The following is a 22,645-nucleotide window of genomic DNA, read 5'->3' on the forward strand; positions in this document are numbered from 1 at the left end:
CCCACTCCCACGGCCCCGGTTCCCTCACACGTGCCCACCCACGGTCGCCCCCCCCATGCCCGTGACCTCCTCAGGTGTGACTGTGACCCCCCCCGTGTGTGACTGTGACCCCCCCGTGTGTGACTGTGACCCCCCCATGTGTGTCTGTGACCCCCCCGTGTGTGACTGTGACCCCCCCGTGTGTGATTGTGGTCCCCCTCTCACAACTCTGCTGCCCCCCCGATCCAGTTCCCCCCCCCGTGTGACCGTGGTGTCCCCCCCCGTGTCCCCGCGGTCTCTGAGCTGCCCCAGTGTCCCCCCCTCCCTCAGGAGGCCACGCTGGTGAGCTCAGGGCTCAGGGGGCGCTGGGGGACCCTCCGGCTCCCCATCCTGCCCATGCGGCACCAGGACCCCCAACCCACCCCCGCGGTCCCCACAGTGCCACCAACCCTGAGCCCCCCCGGCCGCGGGTCCCATCCCTGTGTCCTCCCCGCGTCCCCTCCGTGTCCCGGCTCGGACGCGCCCCCCGTCCCCCGGTGTCCCCCCCGTGTCCCCTCCGTGTCCCCCCCGTGTCCCCCCCGTGTCCCCCCCGCGCTGCTCGGCCCGGGCCGTGCCGGGGGAGGCGATGGACGCGCTGCAGGTCCCGAGCCCGCCCCTGCGCCCCCCGAGGGCCCCGGCCCCGCTACCGACCCCCCCGAGCCCCCCCCGTGGCCCCCAAGGCCACCCGAGACCCCCCCAGAGCTCCCAGCCCCCAACACCGCCCGGAGCCCCCCCCGGCCGCCCCAGTCCCCAGTGCCGCCCGCAGCCAACCCCCAGCCCCCCGTGCCCCCCCGTACCCCCCGTGCCTCCCGTACCCCCCGTGCCCCCCGTGCCCCCCGTACCCCCCGTACCCCCCGTGCCTCCCGTACCCCCCGTGCCCCCCGTACCCCCCGTGCCCCCCGTACCTCCCGTAGCCCCCCACCCCCCCCGGCCCGCAGCGCCCCCCGCCCCCCCCCTTCCCGGACGCCCCCGTGGTGAATGCGGCCCCGATATTTGGGGGGTCCCTACAGCGGGTGCACCTGGGGAGGGGGAGACACCCCCCATCGCCCCATTCCTGCCCTGCGGACCCCAAACACCCTGAGCCCCCCACGGCGGACCCGCGTGGCCCTAATTAGTGGCTTTTAATGAGCTTTGCGGGGATTGGAGGGCCTCGATCTGGGGGGGGGCGGGGGGATGAGGGGCTGGTGCTTTGGGGGGATCCGGGTGGGATCCGGGCAGGTTTGGGGGTCTCAGCAGGACTCAGAGCTGAGGGGGGGGGAGGGTCCCACTGCCACGGGGGGGGCGGAGCTGAGGGGTCTGTGGGTGGTGGGACCACCCCCGAGGGGGAGAGCCGGGCACGGGGGGCAGTGGGGGAGGGAGGTCGGAGCTGGGGGCAGGGAGGGGACAGGGGGAGCTCCGGGGGGGGGGACACGAGGACGAGACGCCGCGACCCCGGGTGGCTCCGAGCTGGTGGCAGTGCCGGGACAGGGGGGTGGGGAGGGGGCTCGGTGAGGACCCCGGGGGGGCGGGAGGGGCTGGGGGGTTCAGCTGGGGCAGGGAGGGGCCAGCGGGGCTGGGGGGGCTCGGCTGGGCCCCCTCAGGGACTGCCCGGGCGGTGACAGGGACAGGGCGGGGGGGGCCGCGCTGGGACCGCCACCCCCGCCGCTGGTGAAGCCACACCCACTTGATTTGCATATAACACCGCCCACCCATCGAGCCCCGCCCACGCGCCAACCAGTTCGCTCTCTGCCCAGCCCCGCCTCCTTTATTTGAATTTAAGGCACCGCCCACAAACCAGACCACGCCCACAAAACCACCGCTTCCGCACCCCGCCCTCCTCATTTCCACACAAACCCCGCCCTCCTCATTACAATACAGACACCGCCCTCCTCATTACCATACAGACCCCGCCCATGTCGCAATCGCTCAGCGCCAATTACCTCCCGGGCCACACCCCCGCCCGGCCACGCCCTCTGTAGGCCCCGCCCATACCGGCTCCCCCTCCCTGGGACTCCACGACCTCAGTGCCCCCCAGTGTCCCCCAGTGCCCATCAGTGTCCCCCAGTGCCCATCAGTGGCCTCCAGTGTCCCCCAGTGCCCTCCAGCGCACACCGGGCCCCCCAGTGCACCCCCTGCCCTCCAGTGTCCCCCAACGCACCCCAGTGCCTCCCACTGCCTCCCAGTTCCCCCCAGTTCCCCCCAGTGTCCACCAGTGCCCACCATTGCATCCCCAGGCCCCCAGTGCCCCCCTGCCTCCCAGTGCCTCCCAGTGCCCCCCAGTGCCCTCCAGTGCCCCCCAATGCCCCCCACTGCCTCCCAGTTCCTCCCAGTTCCCCCCAGTGCCCACCAGTGCACACCGGTGCCCCATCAGCCCTCCAGTGCCTCCAGTGCCCCCCAGTACCACCCCAGCTCCCCATTGTCCCTCAGTGCCTCCCCCCCGGACCCCAGTGCCCCCCCAGTGCCTCCCAGTGTCCCCCAGTGCCCCCCGGACCTTCCCAGCCGTGCCATGGCCGGACCCCGGCCTTCTCCCCTGCCCAACCCCCACCCCGTGTCACCCACCCCCCCGTGCCCCCCCCTTGTGTCACTCAGCCCCACACTTTGTCTTTGCCACCTCCGTGTGTCCCATGTCCCCCCACCCGCACCCCTCACTCCCCCCGTGCCCCCCCGTCCCCCCGACACCCCAATGTCCCCCGTGCCCCTCCTGTTCCTGCTCACACTGTGCCCCCCGTGCCCCTCACTGCCCCCGGTGCCCCCCATGTCCCCGCCACCCCCGTGTACCCCGTACCCCTCCTGTTCCTGCTCACACTGTGCCCCCCGTGCCCCTCACTCCCTCCGTGCCCCCCCGTGTCCCCGCCACCCCCGTGTGCCCCTGCCCTCCTTTCCCCCCGTGCCCCCCGTTCCCCCCCGTGTTCCTCACACCCCCCGTGTCCCCCCGTGCCCCCCGCGTCCTCCCGTGTCCCCCCGTGTTCCTCACGCCCCCCGTGTCCTCTCGTGTCCCCCCGTGCCCCCCGTGCCCCCCGCGTCCTCCCGTGTCCTCCCGTGCCCCCCGTGTCCCCCCGTGTCCCCCGTGTTCCTCACGCCCCCCGTGCCCCCCGTGTCCCCCGTGTCCCCCGTGTCCCCCGTGCCCCCCGTGCCCCCGCGGGAAGGACGAGCCGGGTCTCAGCGCCAGTTCCGACATTGTCACGTACTTACAGTTACACCCCAGAGATGAAAACACTGTACACGGCCGGACCCCCCCGGCCGGACCCCCCCGGCCGGACCCCCCGGCCCCTCCCAGGCCCGGCCCCCCCATCCCCTCCCCCCGCCCGGGGGGTCCCCGGCTCGGCCCCCCCGCCCCCCCGGGGCGCGTGGGGGGCGTCACAGCGGGGGCGCCCCTACATTCATGGGGGTCCCGGGGGGGACACGGGTGGGCCCCCCCCCAGGCCGGCGGGAGGGGGTCGGGGGTCCCGCCGGCGGTGCCCCCCCCGCGGGGGGAGGGGCTGGCTCTATCCTATCCTAAAGGGGTCATAAATTAAGGGGGTTCCCAAGGGACGCCGAGAAAAAGGGATGCGGGGGGGGGGAAGGTGGGAGGGGGTCGGGGCGCGGGAGGGGGGAAGGGGCGTACAAAAGGTTGTTCTAGAAAAGGGGGGGGGCGGGGTCTGCGCTGCTCCTGCCACGGAGCCGGGGCTGTGCCAGGGGGTGGGGGGCACGGGGGGCACGGGGGGCACGGGGGGCAGGGGGACAGAGACGGGGGGGCACCGGGACAGGGACAAGGGACCAGGAGGGGTAAGGGGACAGGGACACGTGAGGAGGGGGCAGTGGGTGGCAGGGTGAGGGTGACTGGGAGGGTGGTATGGCTGGGGAGGGGGGGGCGGGGACGGAGCACAGCGGGGGGGGAAGATGGGGGGTAGGACGGGGTGATGTGGGCAGGGGGCTCTGGGGAAGGGAGAGCGAGACACGGGCAGGGGGTGGCACAAGTGAGGGGGCACGGGCAGGGGTGACACGGGCAGGAGGTGACACGGGCAGGAGGTGGCACAGGTAGGGGTCACACGGGCAGGGGTGACACGGGCAGGGGTTCCCCCACCCGCAGTGTCCCCATCCCAGCTGCGCCCACCCCACACCGGGGCACAACCTCCCGGGGGCGGGGGCCGCGGTGGCACCGGGAGGGGACACCTGGCTGGCGGTGCCACCACGCGCCCCGCAGCGCGGGGGGGTCCCTGGCACGGGCAGGGGGGGCAGGACCGGCGGAGACCCCGCCGAGGGCCGGGGGTAATAAATAGAGCATCAAAAATACAAACCGTGGGCAGGAGGCGACCCCGGGGGAGGCACCGGGACGGCCCCGGGGCCCGCGGGCACCCGCGGCGCGAGGACCCCGTCGGGGGGTGGCACCGGGGTGACCCCGGGGGGGGGTGGCACCGGGGGGGCCCCCGCGGCCGGGGCTGGGGGGCTCCGGGCCCCTCGGGGCTATACGAGCGCCGAGCGGGGCTCGCAGGGCCCCCCCACGCTGGCGCAGCTGCTGCGGCGGCGGGGGCCGGGGGTCGGGGGGCCGCCGGGGCTCAGGGGGCCGGGGGTCGGGGGGCTGCCGGGGGTCGGGGGGCTGCCGGGCCCCTCGCCGGGACAGCCGTGCTGCAGGAGGATGTCGGAGCACTCGCGGCTGCCGGCGCGGCGGGCGTAGAACAGCGCGGTGCGGCCGTGCCCGTCCCGCGCCCGCACGTCGGCCCCGTACTGCGGGCACAGCGCGGGGGTCACCCCCGGGGCCGCGGGGTGTCCCCCGGCACGGGCCACGTCCCCCGCGGTCGTGGTGGCCCCCCCAGCACTGCCCCGAGGATCCCGTGCTGTGGGGTGGCCGTGCCAGGATTCCCATTGCCCGGGCACAGCCCCCGTGGCTGTGCCGTTGTCCCCCGAGACCACACCGTGCCCCCAGAGTCACACCGTGTCCCCCGAGACCACACCGTGCCCCCATAGTCACACCGTGCCCCCAGAGTCACACCGTGTCCCCCGAGACCACACCGTGCCCCCAGACCACACCGTGCCCCCAGAGTCACACCGTGCCCCCATAGTCACACCGTGCCCCCAGACCACACCGTGTCCCCCAAGACCACACCGTGCCCCCAGAGTCACACCGTGTCCCCCCAGACCACACCGTGCCCCCAGAGTCACACCACAGGCCCCGTGGCCACACTGTCCTCCCCAGGGCCATGCAAGGGTCCCCGTGACCTTTGCCCTTGCCCCACGCCCTCCACGCCCACCCCACGTCACCCACAGTCACATCACAGCCCTCAAGGCCCCCCCGTGTCCCCCAGAGGCCCCCCATGTTCCCCACGACCGTGCCATCAGCCCCCTGGTCGTGCCACAGGCCCCAAACTACCCCCCACCCCCATGGCCCCCCTCACCCCCCATGACTGCCTCATGTCCCCCCCGGCCGTGCCACGGTCCCCGGACCACCCCACAGCCCTGTGTGACCACCCCACACGCCCCACAGCCACATGACGGTCCCTGTGCCCGTGTCATCTCCCTCATGGCCATGGCACAGTCCCCAAGACCACCTCACCCCCCACCATGACCACACCATATCCCCCAGAGACACCCCATGTTCCCCATGACCGTGCCATCTGCCCCCTGGCCATGCCATGGTCCCCATGGCCACCCCACACCCCCCGTGACTGCCCCATGTCCCCCATGGCCATGCCATGGTCCCCAAACCACCCCACACCCCCCATGTCCGCCCCATGTCCCCCACAACCACATCACAGTCCCCAAACCACCCCACACCCCCATGGCCACCCCACAACCCCCGTGACCGCCCCATGTTCCCCATGACCATGCCATCTGCCCTCTGGCCATGCCATGGTCCCCAAACCACCCCATACCCCCCATGACCACCCCACGGTTGCCATGGCCATGTCATGGTCCCCAAACCACCCCACACCCCCCACGGCCACCCCACAACCCCTGTGACCACCCCACATCCCCCACAGCCACGTCATGCTCCCCGTGCCCACATCACCTCCCTCACGACCACCCCACACCCCCCACAGCCACCCTACACCCCCTGTGACCACCCCACGTCCCCCACAGCCACGTCACGGTCCCCGTGCCCACGTCACCTCCCTCACGACCACCTCACACCCCCCACGGCCACCCCAAGCCCCCCCACCCCCTCCAGCCCCCCCCCAGCCCCCCCGGCCCCCTCCCCACGTACCCAGACGAGCAGTTGGGTGACGACCACCTGGGCGGTGTCGCAGGCCACGTGCAGGGCCGTGCGGCGCTCGGGGTCCCCCGAGGGCGCGTTGAGCTGCTCCTTGTGCCCGTGGGCGAGGAGCAGCAGCACCGCGGGCAGGTCCCGCTCCCGCACGGCCCCGAGCAGCCGCTCGGCCAGGGGGGCCTCGGCCGCGGGCAGCGGGGCCAGGAACAGCCGCTGCTCGTACTTGGCGCGGATCCACGACTCCCGCTCCTCCCTGGGCACGGGGACGGGGGGAACATGGGGACAGGGGGACAGGGGGTGTCAGGGCAGCGGGGTGGCACCATGGGGGGCTGGATCCACGACTCCCGCTCCTCCCTGGGCACGGGGACGGGGGGAACACGGGGACAGGGGGTGTCAGGGACAGTGGGGTGGCACCATGGGGGGCTGGATCTACGACTCCCGCTCCTCCCTGGGCATGGGGACACGGGGACACAGGGAACACAGGGACAGGGGGTGTCAGGGGGGTGGCACATGGGGGGCTGGATCTACGACTCCCACTCCTCCCTGGGCACGGGGACATGGGGACAGGGACAGGGGGTGTCAGGGACAGCGGGGTGGTACCATGGGGGGCTGGATCCACGACTCCCGCTCCTCCCTGGGCACGGGGACACGGGGACACGGGTGACGGGGGGTGTTGGGGACAGAGGGGTGGCACCAGAGCTCCCACTCCTCCCTGGGCACGGGGACACGGGGACAGGGACAGGGGGGTGGCACCATGGGAGGCTGGATCCACGACTCTCGCTCCTCCCTGGGCACGGGGTACAGGGGGGACAGGGACAGGGGATGTCAGGGACAGCGGGGTGGCACCGTGAGGGGCTGGATCTACTACTCCTGCTCCTCCCTGGGCATGGGGACAGCAGGGACACAGGGACAGGGGGTGTCAGGGACAGAGGGGTGGCACCACAGTTCCCACTCCTCCCTGGGCACGGGGACAGTGCTGTGACACGGGGACATAGGGGACAGTGGGGGTGTCAGGGACAGTGGGTGTCAGGGACAGTGGGGTGGCACCAGAGCTCCCACTCCTCCCTGGGCACGGGGACACTGCTGTGATGGGAGGATATGGGGGTGGCAGGGACACAGGGTGGCACCCGGTGGCACAGTGGTGGGGACACGGGGGTGGCAGTGCAGTGATACCACAGGGACAGGGGGAGTGGAGACAGGGGGACATGAGAGTGAAAGGGACACGGGGTGGCACCGGGGTGGTGTGGGAGGTGGGGGCACAGGGGTGGCGGAGACAGTGGGGTGGTACCACAGTGGGGCCAGATCCATGACTCCCACTCCTCCCTGGGTATGAGGACAGGGGACAGGGGGTGTCAGACACACGGGGTGGTGTGGGAAGGGGGCACACAGGGGTGGCAGGGACTGCAGTGTGGCACCATCGGGGTGTGGGGTCACGGAGCACAGGGTGCCATGGTGTGAGGCCACGGGGACAGGCCGGGTGGGGACAGTGTGGCGTCAGGGACGGGAGGTGGCACGGTGGTGGCACAGCGGCGGCCACACGGGACCATGGGGGACACGGGGGGTGACACGGTGGGGAGGACAGGCCGGGGGGACAGGCCGGGGGGACAGGCCGGGGGACAGACCCGGGGGACAGGCCCAGGGGGGACAGGCCCAGGGGGGACAGGCCCGGGGGACAGGCCGGGGGGGACAGGCCGGGGGGACAGGCCGGGGGGACAGGCCGGGGGACAGGCCCAGGGGGGACAGGCCGGGGGGACAGGCCGAGGGGACACACCCACCGTGAGGACTCGTGGGTGGGTTTGCAGCGGCCGCGCGGGTTCTGCTCCCAGATGCTGTTGGCCGTGGCGTTGCCGATGGCCGTGAGCACCAGCGTCAGCTCCCGTGGCCAGTCGTCCAGGTCCAGCGAGCGCACGCGCGACACGTGCGTGCCCAGGTTGCGGTGGATGCCCGAGCACTCGATGCAGATCAGGGCGCCCAGGTTCAGGCTGGCCCACGTGGGGTCTGTGGGGACGGCGAGGGGGGACGTGGGTGGCCCGTGGCACGACCCGTGTGATGGGTGGCCACTGCACGGCCTGTGGCAGCCCCGGGTGTGGGGCGGCCCACGGGGTAGGGCAAGGTGTGACCCAGGGTGAGGTGTGACCCAGGGTGAGGTGTGACCCAGGGTGAGGGGTGACACAGGGTGAGGGGTGACCCAGGGCGAGGGGTGACCCAGGGTGAGGGGTGACCCAGGGCATGGTGTGGCCCGTGGCCCGCATGGCACATGGTGTGACCCAGGGCGAGGGGTGACCCAGGGCCTGCTGTGACCCAGGGCCTGCTGTGACCCGTGGCCTGCATGGCACATGGTGTGACCCAGGGCGAGGGGTGACCCAGGGCGAGGGGTGACCCAGGGCCTGCTGTGACCCAGGGCCTGCTGTGACCCGTGGCCCGCGTGGCACATGGTGTGACCCAGAGCACGGTGTCCCAAATGTCATCGTGTGGCATTGGTGACCCCTGACATCCCGTGACCCGTGGCACTGTGTGATCCTTGGCATGGTGTGACCTGTGGCACCACGTGGCCTGTGCCACCCATCGTGTGGCCCGTGGCATCCCGTGGCCTGTGGCGTCGTGTGACACACGGTACCACATGGCCCATGGCTTTGTGCCACCGGCCACAGACCCCCTGACAAGCAGGGCGAGGGAGGATCACGGGCCACACAACGTCCCCCCGTGGCACGATGTGGCACCATCCCCCGGGCTCGGGACACCACAGGGCCCCCGGCCCTGGGTCACCCACGGCTCCAGGACGTTCCCCCTGCCCTGTGTCTCCCCATGTCCCCCCGTGTCCCCCCGTGCCCCCTGTGTCCCCCCATGCCCCCCGTGTCCCCCCGTGCCCCCCATGTCCCCCCCGTGCCCCCCTTGTCCCCCCGTGTCCCCCTGTGCCCCCCGTGTCCCCCCATGTCTCCCCATGTCCCCCCGTGTTCCCCCGTGCCCCCCGTGCCCCCCTTGCCTCCCCAGCCCCCCGTGCCCCCCAGCCCCCCGCACTCACTGGGTGCCCCGCAGTCCACGCAGAGCGAGTTCCCGCGGGCGTTGCGGATGGCCTGGATGGCCACGGCCTCGCTCTGGGAGTCCATGCGCGCCTGGGGGGGACGGGGGGCTCAGCAGGTGACACGGGGGGTGACACCGGGCCCCCCGGCCCCCCCGGGCGGGCCCACCTTGTTCTTGCTGCTCTCGCAGCACTGCAGGCTGGCCAGGATCTGGCTCTCGATGGCCTGCACCCACGCGTCCCGCTCCTCGAAGCTGCCGGCCTCGAAGTGCCACGTCTGCCCCGTGCTCGACACGATCAGGAACTCGAAGTTCTCCTCCTCTGCGGGACCAGAGACCCCCGGGGGGGGCGCTGGGAGGGGGGTCTCTCACCCGAGGGGCACCGGGGCTGCCCCGACGCCCCCCGCTCCGGCCCCCCCGCCCTCCCCTGTGCCCAAATTCCACCCCCCTCCCCAGTGGTGCCCTCCCCGGTGGTGCCCACCCGTCCCACTCCCGGGACCCCCGTGTGGGTGCGGGGGATGCGCTGGCGGCAGGCAAAGGGGGGGCACAGCCACATGCGGGGGAAGGCACCGCGGGCGCCACGTTACCTGTTTTATAAATATTTCTTAAACTACCAAAGCTTTTTAATTTCCACATTTTGCGCTTGGCTGCGGAGGGTCCGGGCAGCGGCAGCGGAGAGAGGAAACGGGGACACGTCACAGGGGGGCCCGCGAAGCCCCCGGGGGCAGTGCAGGGGGGTGGCAGGCGGTGGCACAGCGAGGGGGGCGCGTGGGCAGCGTGGCTGAGCGTGGCACGGGGGGAGTGAGGGGCGGGATCGCCCCCGGATCCTCCGTCCGTCCGAGCCCCCGGGGCATCATCACCACAGGGGTGGACGGTGGCCTCGTCCCCACGGTGGCCTCGTCCCCACGGTGCCGTGGGCGGCCCAGGGCTGGGGACACGCGCCCGTGGCACACCCACCTTCCCGTGGCACACCCACCTTCCCGTGGCACACCCACCTTCCGCCTGCCCCGCCGAGCCCTCGGTCTTGGACGGTGTCATCAGCTTCTTCCGCCGGTGCTTCTTCCTGTCCACCAGCGGGGACGGGGGGGGGTCCCTGCCCGCGCTGCCGGGGCTGGACATGGCCTCGAAGGGGGGGTCTGCGGAGGGACCACACGTGGGGGGGCTGTGGGGGTGGCACCGGGGCCACCGAGCTCAGCGGGGTCACTGTGGCCACCACCGAGCTCCCTGGGGTCACTGCGGCCACCACTGAGCTCAGCGGGGTCACCGCAGCCACCAGGGAGCTCAATGGGGTCACTGCGGCCACCACTGAGCTCAGCGGGGTCACCGCGGCCACCAGGGAGCTCAATGGGGTCACTGCGGCCACCACTGAGCTCAGCGGGGTCACCGCGGCCACCAGGGAGCTCCCTGGGGTCACCAGGGCCACCAGGACACTGCAATCACTGGGTTCACCAGAGCCAGGGGCTCCAAGAACCAGAGAGCTCTCCAGGGGTACTGGGGCCACCAGGGCCACCAAAGGCCACCAGGGCCACCAAAGGCCACCAGGGACATTGGGGCCACCAGGGCCACCAAAGACCACCAGGGACACCAAAGGCCACCAGGACCACCAAAAGCCACCAGGGACATTGGGGCCACCAGGGCCACCAAAGACCACCAGGGACATTGGGGCCACCAGGACACTGCAATCACTGGGCTCACCAGAGCCAGGGGGCTCCCAAGAACCAGAGAGCTCAGCAGGGACACTGGGCTCACCAGGGCCACCAAAGGCCACCAGGGACACTGGGATCACCAGGGCCACCAAAGGCCACCAGGTCCCTGGGCTCACCAAACCCACCAGGGTCACCGTGGCCACCAGGGCCACCAAGGACCACCAGGTCCTGGACTCACCAGGACCACCTGGCTCACTGTGGCCACCAGGGCCACCACGACCACCAGGTCCTTGAGCTCCTCAGGAGCCGCCGCGCTCAGCGAGGCCACCGCAGGACGGTCCCTGCCCGTGCCCCGGAGGTGGCCACGTCCCCAGTGCCGGTGGCACTCCCCTGAGGAGGTGAGCCTGGCCAGTGGCACTCCCCTGAGGAGGTGAGCCTGGCCGGTGGCACTCACCTGAGGAGGTGAGCCTGGCCGGTGGCACTCACCTGAGGAGATGAGCTTGGCGCTGGAGGCCGAGGCGCAGCGCTGCAGCGACCGCTCGCCCTTGCCCACCACCTTAAGCCCCGGCTCGGGGGGCAGGCTCAGCCCCACGGAGGGGACACCCCCTGTGGGGGGGACAGACGGTGACCCGGCCGTCCCCCCCGGTGTCCCCCCGCCCCCGGCGCCCCCCAGCACTCACCCCCCGGCTCGGGGTCCCGCACCAGCCCGTTGATGCTGGCCGAGGGCCCGCAGGCCGAGATGGCCCGGGGCGGGCGCTTGCCGGGCACCTTGACCGTGGTGCGCAGCAGGTCCATCTCCTTGCCGTGCGTGCTGTGGATGTAGTCCTGGGGGGGCACCGCGGGTCAGACGGGGCACCCCCGCCCCGGGGGGCGCGGGGCCGGGGGCACTCACGTTGATGCTGGGGTGGTAGAAGAGGAGCCCGTTGCTGGACAGGGTCACGTATTTCTTCTTCCACTCCTTGTTCAGGGAGTTGCCGCTGCGCTTGAGCAGGAAGCTCTGGGGACAGGGGGACGTGAGGGTATGTGGGGGGCACTGGTACCCCACCAGGGGACAGGGGGCCATGAGGGCACACGGGGGGCACTGGTACCCCACCGGGGGACAGGGGGACGTGAGGGCACACGGGGGGCACTGGTACCCCACCAGGGGACAGGGGGCTGTGAGGGCACACGGGGGGCACTGGTACCCCACCAGGGGACAGGGGGCTGTGAGGGCACACGGGGGGCACTGGTACCCCACCAGGGGACAGGGGGCTGTGAGGGCACACGGGGGGCACTGGTACGCAATCGGGGGGCAGGGGGCTGTGGGGGCACACGGGGGGCACTGGCACCTCACCAGGGGACAGGGGGTTGTGAGGGCACACGGGGACAGGGGGCTGTGGGGACACACGGGGGGTACTGGCACCCCACTGGGGGACAAGGGGGCTGTGGGGGCACACGGGGGGCACTGACACCCCACCAGGGGACAGGGGGCTGTGGGGACACACAGGGGGCACTGGCATCCCACTGGGGGACAAGGGGGCTGTGGGGGCACACGGGGGGCACTGGCACCCCACCCGTGTCCCTCGCCAGGGCCACCACCCACCTGTTTGATGGGGATGGCGCGGCCGCTGCCCGTGGCCTCGCCCCGGCTGTCCAGGCTGCGCTTCTCCGAGTCGCTGCCACGGCGAGTCTGTGGGGACAGGGACGGGGACGGGGCTGGGCACACGTGGCACGGCCGGGGACACCGGGGTGCCCACCTGTCCCCCAGTGCCACCACACCAAGGGGACACCGTGGATGCCACATGTCCCCCAGTGCCACCACCCGCATCAGGTGCCACATGTCCTTTGCTGCCACTACTCTACCAGTGGACACTGTGGATGCCACGTGTCCCACTGTGCCACTCCTGCCAAGGGGACATTGTGGATGTCACACGTCCCCCTGTGTCACCCCCACCAAGGGGATGCCGTGGGTGTCGTGTGCCCTCCCAGTGCCACCAGCCTGCCAGGGGGCACCTGACGTGCCACACGTCCCTTGCTGCCACCGTCCCGCCAGGGTGTCCCCCCGTGTCCCCCCCATGTCCCCCCTGTGCCAGGCCCGCGGGTATCACCATGTGTTCCCCCCGTGTCCCCCATGTCCCCCCGTGTCCCCCCGTGCCAGGTCCACAAGTGTCACCGTGTGTCCCCCCCGTGTTCCCCCGTGCCAGGCCCACAGGTATCACCATGTGTCCCCCCGTGTCCCCCCCGTGTCCCCCCCGTGTTCCCCCCATGTCCCCCTGTGTCCCCCCGTACCAGGCCCACGAGTGTCACCGTGTCCCCCCCGTGCCAGGCCCATGGGTATCACCATGTGTCCCCCCCCGTGTCCCCCCGTGTCCCCCCGTGTCCCTCCCGTGCCAGGCCCACGGGTATCACCGTGTGTCCCCCCCGTGTCCCCCCGTGCCCCCCGCGGGCACCCACTGCGAAGAGGCTGGTTCTGCGCTTGGCCCCGCGGTGGAGGGAGCTGGGGGTGCCCAGGGGCGCGGGGGTCTCGCTGCGCAGCTCCCGGTGGCTCACGTTGGGCGTGGACGGCAGGGAGGACGAGTAGTCGCTGGTGTGGCCGCCGTTGCTGGCCTGGGGGGGCGGGGGGTGGGTCAGCCCTGGGCTGTGGCCGGCCGGGGGGCCGGGGCGGGGTCCGGGGGGTACCTGGCTGGGGTGGACCCCCCCCACGGGGGTGGAGGCGGCCGAGTGGCTCGGGGAGCTGGGCAGGGACTTGCAGGAGGCCACGAGCTGCTGCTGCTTCTTCAGTGCCACGGCCTTCTGGGCCACTGTGAGGGACCCTCGGTCAGGGGGGCTGAGACCCCCCAACCTGCCCCTGGCACGGCCCTGACACACCTGGGTGTGGTGCCCACCCCCATCCCGCCTGGGCGTGGTCCCCGTGTCACCCACACACGGTCCTGTGCCTGCCGGCCACCTTCCCCCAGCCCAGCTGGGACCCCACAGTGCCACCAGCCCACACTGCCACCAGCCCACACTGCCACCAACCCACACTGCCACCAGCCCAGTTGGGACCCCACAGTGCCACCAACCCACAGTGCCACCAACCCACACAGCCACCAGCCCAGTTGGGACCCCACAGTGCCACCAGCCCAGCTGTGACCCCACACTGCCACCAGCCCACCCTTCCACCAGCCCACACTGCCACCAGCCCACACTGACACCAGCCCACACTGACACCAGCCCACACTGACACCAGCCCTGGCCCACCAGGTCACCAGCCCCTCCCCCCACCCCCCTTCCACCCCGGCCACTGTCCCCATCCCACCGGGACATGGTCCCCACCCCACCTGGCCACTGTCACAGCCCCTCCCACCACCCCCACCCCCCCTGACCACCATTCCTGTCCCACCTGGCCATGGTCACCGTCCCACCTGGCTGCCATCCCCATCCCACACTGGACACTGTCCCTGTCACGCCACGTCCCCAACCCTCTCCCCCCCCCCAGGCCCCCCAGCCCCCGTCCCGGCCGCCCACCCTCGGTGAAGACGCGGTCCACGTTGAGCCCGTACGTGGCGCAGGTCTCATAGTAGAGGCAGCGCCGCGAGTCCCCGCAGAGCGCCCGGGCCCGCGCGTCCTCCACCGCCCGCGGGCTGGACGAGCTGATCTTGTCTGGGGGGGCAGGGGGTCAGCCGGGGGTCCCCGCCCCGCTGCCCCCCCCCCGGGGCTGCCCCCCGCTCACCCTGGGTGCCCACCAGCGCCAGGGCCACGTCGCCGGCGCCGCGGAGGCCGCAGAGCAGCTCGTGCAGCCGCGCGGCCTCCTCGAAGCTGCTCTCGCTCTCCAGGCTGAAGACGAGGATCACGGCGTCCGCCCAGCTGGCAAACTGGGGGGCCACGGGGGGGTCAGGCCTGGGCTGTGGCCGGCGCGGCCCCCTCGACCCCTGAGCCCCCCCCGGCCCCCAAGCCCCCCGACCCCCGAACCCCCCTCGACCCCTGAGCCCCCCCCGGCCCCCAAGCCCCCCCGACCCCCGAACCCCCCTCGACCCCCGAGCCCCCCTGGCCCCCGAGCCCCCCCGGCCCCTGAGCCCCCGAGCCCCCCCGGCCCCTGAGCCCCCCCTGTACCTGTGCGTCCGGGGCTCCGGCCTCCTCCCGGATGAGCAGGAGGTGGCTCTGCCCATCGACCGTCACCTCGCGCTTGAACTGCCCACCTGTGGCGAGGGAGGGCACCCTGTATGTGTGCTCAGCCCCCTACACGTGTGCTCGGCCCCCTACACGTGTGCTCTGCCCCCTACACGTGTGCTCTGCCCCCTGCATGTGTGCTCTGCCCCCTACACGTGTGCTCGGCCCCCTACACATGTGCTCTGCCCCCTACATGTGTGCTCAGCCTCCTACACGTGTGCTCTGCCCCCTACACGTGTGCTCGGCCCCCTACACATGTGCTCTGCCCCCTACATGTGTGCTCGGCCCCCTGCACGTGTGCTCTGCCCCCTACACGTGTGCTCGGCCCCCTACACGTGTGCTCTGCCCCCTACATGTGTGCTCGGCCCCCTGTACGTGTGCTCTGCCCCCTACACATGTACTCTGCCCCCTACACGTGTGCTCGGCCCCCTACACGTGTGCTCTGCCCCCTACATGTGTGCTCGGCCCCCTGTACGTGTGCTCTGCCCCCTACACGTGTGCTCGGCCCCCGGGCCGTGGCCAGCACCGGGACCACGAATGTCCCACAGCTCTGAGCAGCACCGGGACCTTGCCTGTTCCGCGGCCACGTCCGTCCCCTTCACCATCTCCCCCCATGGTCACATCCATCCCCTTCACCATCTCCCACCATCTCCCCCCATGGCCACGTCCCTCCCCTTCCCCATCTCCCCCCGTGGCCGTGCCCACCATCACGGCTTTGTCCATCCCCAGAGCCTCGACCATCCCATGGCCACGCCCAGTCCCATATCCACGTCCATCCCATGACCGTGTCCATTCCACACCCAGCCCCATGTCCACCCCACAACAATGTCCGTCTCACACCCAGCCCCATGTCCATCCCATGACCACGTCCATCCCACACCCACCCCCATGGACATGTCCATCCCCTTCTCCATCCCCATCCATGGCCATGCCCGGCATCAGGACTTTGTCCATCCCCGTAGTTTTGATCACCCCATGACCACATCCATCCCACGACCACGTCCATCCCACACCCAGCCCCATGTCCATCCCACGACCACGTCCATCCCACACCCAGCCCCATGTCCATCCCACGACCACGTCCATCCCACACCCAGCCCCATGTCCATCCCATGACCACGTCCATCCCATGGTCATGTCCAGCCCTTGTCCATCCCACACCCAACCCCACGTCCATCCCATGACCACGTCCATCCCACACCCACCCCCACGTCCATCCCACACCCAGCCCCATGTCCATCCCACACCCAGCCCCACGTCCATCCCATGACCACGTCCATCCCATGGTCATGCCCAGTCCTTGTCCACCCCACGCCCAGCCCGATGGACATCTTCATCCCCATCCCCATCCCCTCCCCACCCCCACAGCCATTCCCCAGCCCAGCCCCTCCCCACGGCCACGTCCATCCCATGTCCATCCCTGTGGCCACACCCATTCCATGCCCAACTCTATCCCAAGTCCACCCCATGTCCATCCCACAGCCACCCCGTGGCCACCCCGTGGCCACTCACTCTCAGTGGGCTCCAGGCCCACGTAGGAGCCGGTGAGGAACCGGTGGACGAGCGCTGACTTCCCGCTCTTGCTGCTGCCCAGGACACCCTGCGGGGAAGAGAGGGGTCAGGGCAGCCCAGGGCGGGGGGACACGGGGCAGGGACAGGGGGCAGGGATATGGGGCAGGGACACAGGGCAGGGACACGGGGCAGGGACATGGGGCAGGGACACGGGGCAGGGACACGGGGCAGGGACACGGGGTAGGGACACAGGGCAGGGACATGGGGCAGGGACACGGGGCAGGGACACGGGGCAGGGACACAGGGCAGGGACACGGGGCAGGGACACAGGGCAGGGACACGGGGCAGGGACACGGGGCAGGGACATGGGGCAGGGACACGGGGCAGGGACATGGGGCAGGGACATGGGGCAGGGACACGGGGCAGGGACAGGGGGCAGGGACATGGGGCAGGGACACAGGGCAGGGACACGGGGCAGGGAGAGGGGGACACAGGGCAGGGACACAGGGGCAGGGGCACAGGGTAGGGACATGGGGCAGGGACATGGGGCATGGACATGGGGCAGGGACACAGGGACACGGGGCAGGGACACAGGGCAGGGACAGGGGGTCACAGGGCAGGGACACGGGGACACAGGAAAGGGACACAGGGACACGGGGCAGGGATACAGGGCAAGGACACAGAGCAAGGACACAGGGACACAGGACAGGGACACAGGGACACAGGAAAGGGACATGGGGACACAGGGCAGGGATACAGGGACACAGGAAAGGGACACAGGGACATGGAGCAGGGATACAGGGATGTGGCACCCACCAGGCGGATCTCGGGGACGGAGCGGCCCAGGGTCCACTCCTGGCTGTTCACCAGGGCCTCTGCGGGGGGAGAGGGGTGAGACAGAGCCCAGGACCCCCCAGGACCCCCCAGGACCCCCCAGCACCCCCCGGCACCCCCCGGCACCCCCCAGCACCCCCCAGCAGCCCCCGGTATCCCCCAGCACCCCCCTGCACCCCAATCCTGGCGGGAGCCCCCCCCGCAGCACCACGGCAGCTTCCTGCGTGGGCGACCACCAACTGTCACCCGGCAACGGCACCGGGCCCGTGGGGGCGGCGAGGACGGGGAGACGCCACGTGGGACAGGGACGGGGACGGGGACGGGGACGGGGACGGGGACGGGGACGGGGACAGGGTGGCACGAGGCCTCGTGTGCCAGGGCATGAGGACATGGCAGGCACAGGGGTGGAGTGTGGCGGGAGAGCGCAGCGTGGCACGGGGACAATGTGGGAACAGTCAGGACACGGCGTGGCACGGGGACAATGTGGGAACAGTCAGGACACGGCGTGGCACAGGGACGTGGTGGGAACAGTCAGGACATGGTGTGGCACGGGGATGTGGTGGGAACAGTGAGGACATGGCGTGGTACGGGGATGTGGTGGGAACAGTGAGGACATGGCATGGCACGGGGATGTGGTGGGAACAGTGAGGACATGGCGTGGTACGGGGATGTGGTAAGAACAGTCAGGACACGGCGTGGCACAGGGACATGGTGGGAACAGTCAGGACATGGTGTGGCACAGGGACATGGTGGGAACAGTGAGGACATGGCGTGGCACAGGGACATGGTGGGAACAGTGAGGACATGGCGTGGTACGGGGATGTGGTGGGAACAGTGAGGACATGGCGGGCACCGGGAGGTAGCAGGATGTGGCACGGGGACAGGATGGACACCGGGACACCGTGTGTGTGGCACGAGGACAGCGCAGTGGATTCCGGGACGTGGCGGTCACAGGGACACAGAGTGGCACCAGAACACGGCGTGGCACAGGGACACGGTGGCCACCGGGCCGGGCCATGAGTGGCACCAGGACACAGCGTGGCATGAGGGCTTGGTACCGGGGCACGATGGGCACTGCGACACAAAGATGTGGTGTGGCACAGGGACACGGTGGTGACACAGGGACACGGCGGTGACAGGCCACAGTGGGAGCCATCGGGCCATGGCTGGCACCAGGACACGGTGCAGCACGAGGACACGGCACGAGGACACGGTGGGCACCGGGACACGGCGTGGCACGAGGATGTGGCGTGGCACAAGGACATGGTGAGCCCTGGGACATGGCGTGGCACGAGGATGTGGCGTGGCACGAGGACACGGTGGGCACCAGGACATGACGTGGCACAAGGACACGGTGGGCACTGGGACACGGTGTGGCGCGAGGATGTGGCGTGGTACGAGGGCATGGCGGGCACCAGGACATGACGTGGCACAAGGATGTGGCGTGGCACGAGCACAGGCTGGGTCCCAGCCCCCGATGGGCGGGAGGACGGGACGCCCGCGGTGCTCGACATGTCGGGCACAAGGACACGTGGCACAAGGACGGGGCGTGGCACCAGGACACGCCCTGACACGAGGACACGGCGCAGCACAGGATGGGCACGAGCACGTGGCACGAGGACACGGTGTGGGCACAAGGACGTGCCCCCTCCACGCCCTGCCTGGCACCCCCAGCCCCCCCGGGCACCACAGAAGGGGAAACTGAGGCAGGGGACAGCCAGAGGGTCTCCCCCTTCCCGTGCCTCAGTTTCCCCCGTCCCCACACGGAGCCACCCCCACCACGTGCAGCGGCCACGGGGGTGACGCTGCCGCCCCGTCCCCCCTCCCACTGTCACCCAGATGCCACCCCCAGGCCCCCCGGGCACTGCCCACCCCCCACGGCACCGGGGGGGAACAGAGAGACGCCGAGGGGGGCACCACGGGGACGAGGGGGGGCCGTGGGGGACAGGACACGGGTGTGACACACGGATGGAGGCGATGGACGGACGGACGGCGGGACAGAAGGATGAGGGTGGGGGGCTGCACCCCCTGATCCCCAGAAGCCCCCACAGCGGGGAAAGTGAGGCACGAGACACCCCCCACACACACACACGGCGCGACCCCCCCAAATCGGCCACCCCACAGCCCCAACACCTGGGACCCCCCCCTGGGGTGGGACCCCCCTGTTGGGTGGCCCTGCCGGGGGGGTCACAGCCCCCCGTGCCCAGCACTCGCCCCCTCCCCAGCCTTGGGCACGGACGGGTCCTCCCGCCCCGCACAGGACCCGGGGGGGTCCGGGAGCCCCCAACCCCCCCCCGGGACCCCGAGTCACGACCGCGGGCACGGGGGGCACCGGCGGCACCGCCCCCCGCCCGCGGGGCACCGACGGGGGCAGCGAGACACGGCCCGGGCGACCCCCGGGCCCCCCCGGGCCCCCCGGGCCCGTACTCACTGGGGGGGGCGGCCCGGGCCGGGTCGGCGCAGGGGGGGGCCCAGGGGGGCGCGGGGTGGGTGGGGGTCGCCGCGGGGCTCTTGGTGAAGATCCCGCTGATGAACTTGAGCATCTTTCGGTCGCGGGTGGAGGCGCGACCCCCCCTCGCGGCCCCGCTTCAGGCCCGTCTCGGGGGGGGGCGCGGGGGTCAGAGCCCCCGGCCCGGGCTGCAGGTCGCTGTAGTCCAGGGTCTTGCTCTTGCCCTTGTGGGGGGACAGCCGGGCCCGGGGGGGGCCCCTCGGCCTTGGCCCCCCCCTTGGGGCGCCCCTTGCCCTCGCCCTCGGGCCACGAGAGGCGGCTGCCGGCGGGTTTGGGGGGGGGTCTTGCTGCCCCGGGGGTCGGGGGGTCCCGCGGGCCCCCCCGGCGCCGCCCGGTTTGGGGGGGTTTGGGGCCGGCCAGGCGGAGGCGGCGGGCGCCGGCGGAGGGGTGCGGGGAGGAGGCGGGGGGCACCGGGGGCGGCGGGGGGGGGGCTCTGTCCCCCTCCGGGGGGCCCTCGGGGCCCCCCCAACTGGCCTGGCCCAGCAGCGGGCGGCGGGGGGTCGCGGCGGGCTGGGGGGCGTCCGGGGGGGCTCGACCCCGCTCCCCCTGCCCCTCCAAGGTGCCCTTGGTCCCCCGGGGGTCGGGTTTGGGGGGCACGGCCGGGGGCGGGGGGGGGCAGCAGCGCCGGGTCGGGTTTGGGGGGCACGGCCGGGGGCGGGGGGGGGCGGCAGCGCCAGGTCGGATTTGGGGGGCGCCGCCGGGGGGGGGCAGCAGGGCCGGGTCGGGTTTGGGGGGGCAGCGCCGGGGGTGGGGGGGGCAGCAGCGCCGGGTCGGGTTTGGGGGGCACGGCGGGGGGCGAGGCGGGCGAGCGGGGCCGGGGGGCGTCGGGGCCGGGGGGCGCGGGGGGGGCCGGGACCGGCCGTACTTATCCGGAGCGCGTCCTGCCGCTGGAAGAGCCGCTCGGGCCGCCGGGCTCGGCCCGGCTCGGGGGTGCGGGGGGCGGCCGCCGCCCCCCCCGGCCCCGGGGGCTCCTCCATCGCCGCCCCCCCCCCGCCGCCGCCGCCGCCTCCGCCTCCCCCGCGGCGCCCACCGACTCGAGCTTGACCAGCGTGAGCGAGATGAGGTAGGTGGTCCTGCGCTGGAGGCCGGTGGTCCTGCTCATGGGTGCGGGCAGGGCCCCCCCGGGGCGCCCCCCCGGCCCCCCTCGCTCCCCGCGCGGCGCCGCGGCCGCCGGTGCCGGTGATGCTCCGGTCCCACCCCCGGCCCTGCCTCCCCGAAGCCTTCGCCGCTCGCCCGCCCCCGGAGGGGTTGGAACCGCCGCCGCCCCCCCCCCGAAATCCAACCACCCCCCCACCCTCTCCGGGATCGGGGCCGCCCCCCCCCGCTCGCCCCCCACCCCGGGTCAGCGGCCGGGGGGCATCGCGGGGACCCCCCAAACCCGGCTCTGGGGGCGGGGGGGTTATGGGGTGCGGGTTTGGGGGCTGGGGGCGATAGGGGGGTGTCGAGGGGGGGGGGGGTTACGGGGGTACGGGGGAGTCCGAGCGGGGGGAGGGGGTGGTTATGGGGTGAGGGGTTGGGGGGTGAGGGAGGACGGGGGGCGGACGGGGCGGGGGGGGGACCCGGGGGTTTTGGGTCTGGGGGAGCGGGAGTTGGGGGGTCCCGGGAGGTGGGGGAGCTGCGGGGGGGGGACGGAGGGGTGGGGAGTGATGGGGGGGAAGGAGCGGCGGTTACGGGGCGGGGGGGGCCATGCCCGGGCCCCCCCGGGGCGGGGGCTCACGGCAGCGCCCCGACGGGCCGGTCCTTGGCGGCGGGGGCGCGGGGGGGGCCCGGGGCCCGGCGGGGGGGGCCCAGCGCGGCCGGGGGGGGCCGGGGCCGCCGCTCTCCGCCATCCGCCGCTCCCGGGGCCGGGCCGGGGCGGGGGCGGGCGGCGGCCCCGCCGCTACCGGGCAGGCGCGAGCGCTCCCGACCCCCCCCGACCCCCTCCCCCGCCGGCCCCCCCACCCGCCGCGCTGCCGAGACCCCCCCGGGCCCACCAACCCTCCTTGTCCCCCCCCGCTGCTCCCCGCACCCCCCAAAATCGCCGCCTTCCCCTCCCCGGGGTCGAACGGGGTTTGGGGGGGGGGGAGCGTGGGGGCAGTTTTGGGGGCCTCGGGGGGGCTCGGGGGGGCTCGGGGAGGGCTCGGGGGGGGCACATCCGCCCGTTTTCCGGCATTTTTAGCGGCGGAGCCGCATCCCCTGCGCATCCCGTTACCACGGCAACGGCGGCGATGGGGATGGGACCGGCCGTGGAGCCCCCGTGTCACCCCCTCGTGTCACCCCCCTGCCGTGTCACCCCCTCGTGTCACCCCCCCCGTGTCACCCCCCCTCCGTGTCACCCCCCCGTGTCACCCCCCCCCCGTGTCACCCCCTCGTGTCCCCCCCCCGTGTCACCCCGTGGGACCCTCCGGACCGGGTATCCCCCCCCCGTGTGTCCCCCACGCCCACGCGCTTTCCCCCCCGAGCCACGCGTGTCACAGCCCCGAGGGGGACACGGCGCTTGGGCCCCCCCCCGGCCCCCTGTGCCCCCCCGGGGGTGCGCTGGCCCCCCCCGGGCACAGAGGGGGGGTCCCGGCCCCCGCGGAGCCGCGTGTCCCCCCACGCGTGGGGTCCCCCGGGACTGGCGCCGCTCCGGGCTCGTGACAGCGCCGGGAGCGTCGTCCCGGCAACGCGCCCACGACCCCCCCGGGGGAGGAGCCCCCCCGGCCCCGCCGCGTCCCCGCTGTCACCCCGCGCTGTCACCCGGGGGTTGTCCCCGGCCGGGGGGGTCCGGACGGTGCCGCCTCTCCCAGCGCCCCCCAACCCCCCCAGTGCCCCCCATGGCGAAGTGTCCCCCCCCAG

General features: G+C 72.8%; 1 protein-coding gene across 1 annotated transcript; it reads right to left on the reverse strand.

Moving 5' to 3' along the window:
- Positions 1–4,440: 4,440 nt before the first annotated feature.
- AGAP2 (ArfGAP with GTPase domain, ankyrin repeat and PH domain 2) lies at positions 4,441–20,966 on the reverse strand. The gene is given in 24 exon segments (XM_051775722.1): positions 4,441–4,701; positions 6,179–6,434; positions 7,957–8,179; positions 9,204–9,294; positions 9,370–9,521; positions 9,787–9,846; positions 10,195–10,335; positions 11,332–11,451; positions 11,526–11,670; positions 11,738–11,842; positions 12,428–12,514; positions 13,279–13,431; positions 13,504–13,625; positions 14,332–14,466; positions 14,537–14,678; positions 14,917–15,002; positions 16,486–16,573; positions 17,302–17,360; positions 19,751–19,892; positions 19,894–20,025; positions 20,027–20,431; positions 20,433–20,666; positions 20,668–20,834; positions 20,837–20,966. Coding segments are annotated over 24 exon segments (3,600 nt in total). The 5' UTR covers positions 20,931–20,966.
- Positions 20,967–22,645: the final 1,679 nt, after the last annotated feature.

The sequence above is a fragment of the Manacus candei genome, unplaced genomic scaffold, assembly GCF_025592945.1.
Source record: "Manacus candei isolate 608988 ecotype Guabito, Panama unplaced genomic scaffold, ASM2559294v1 h1tg000341l, whole genome shotgun sequence".
Taxonomy (NCBI): domain Eukaryota; kingdom Metazoa; phylum Chordata; class Aves; order Passeriformes; family Pipridae; genus Manacus; species Manacus candei.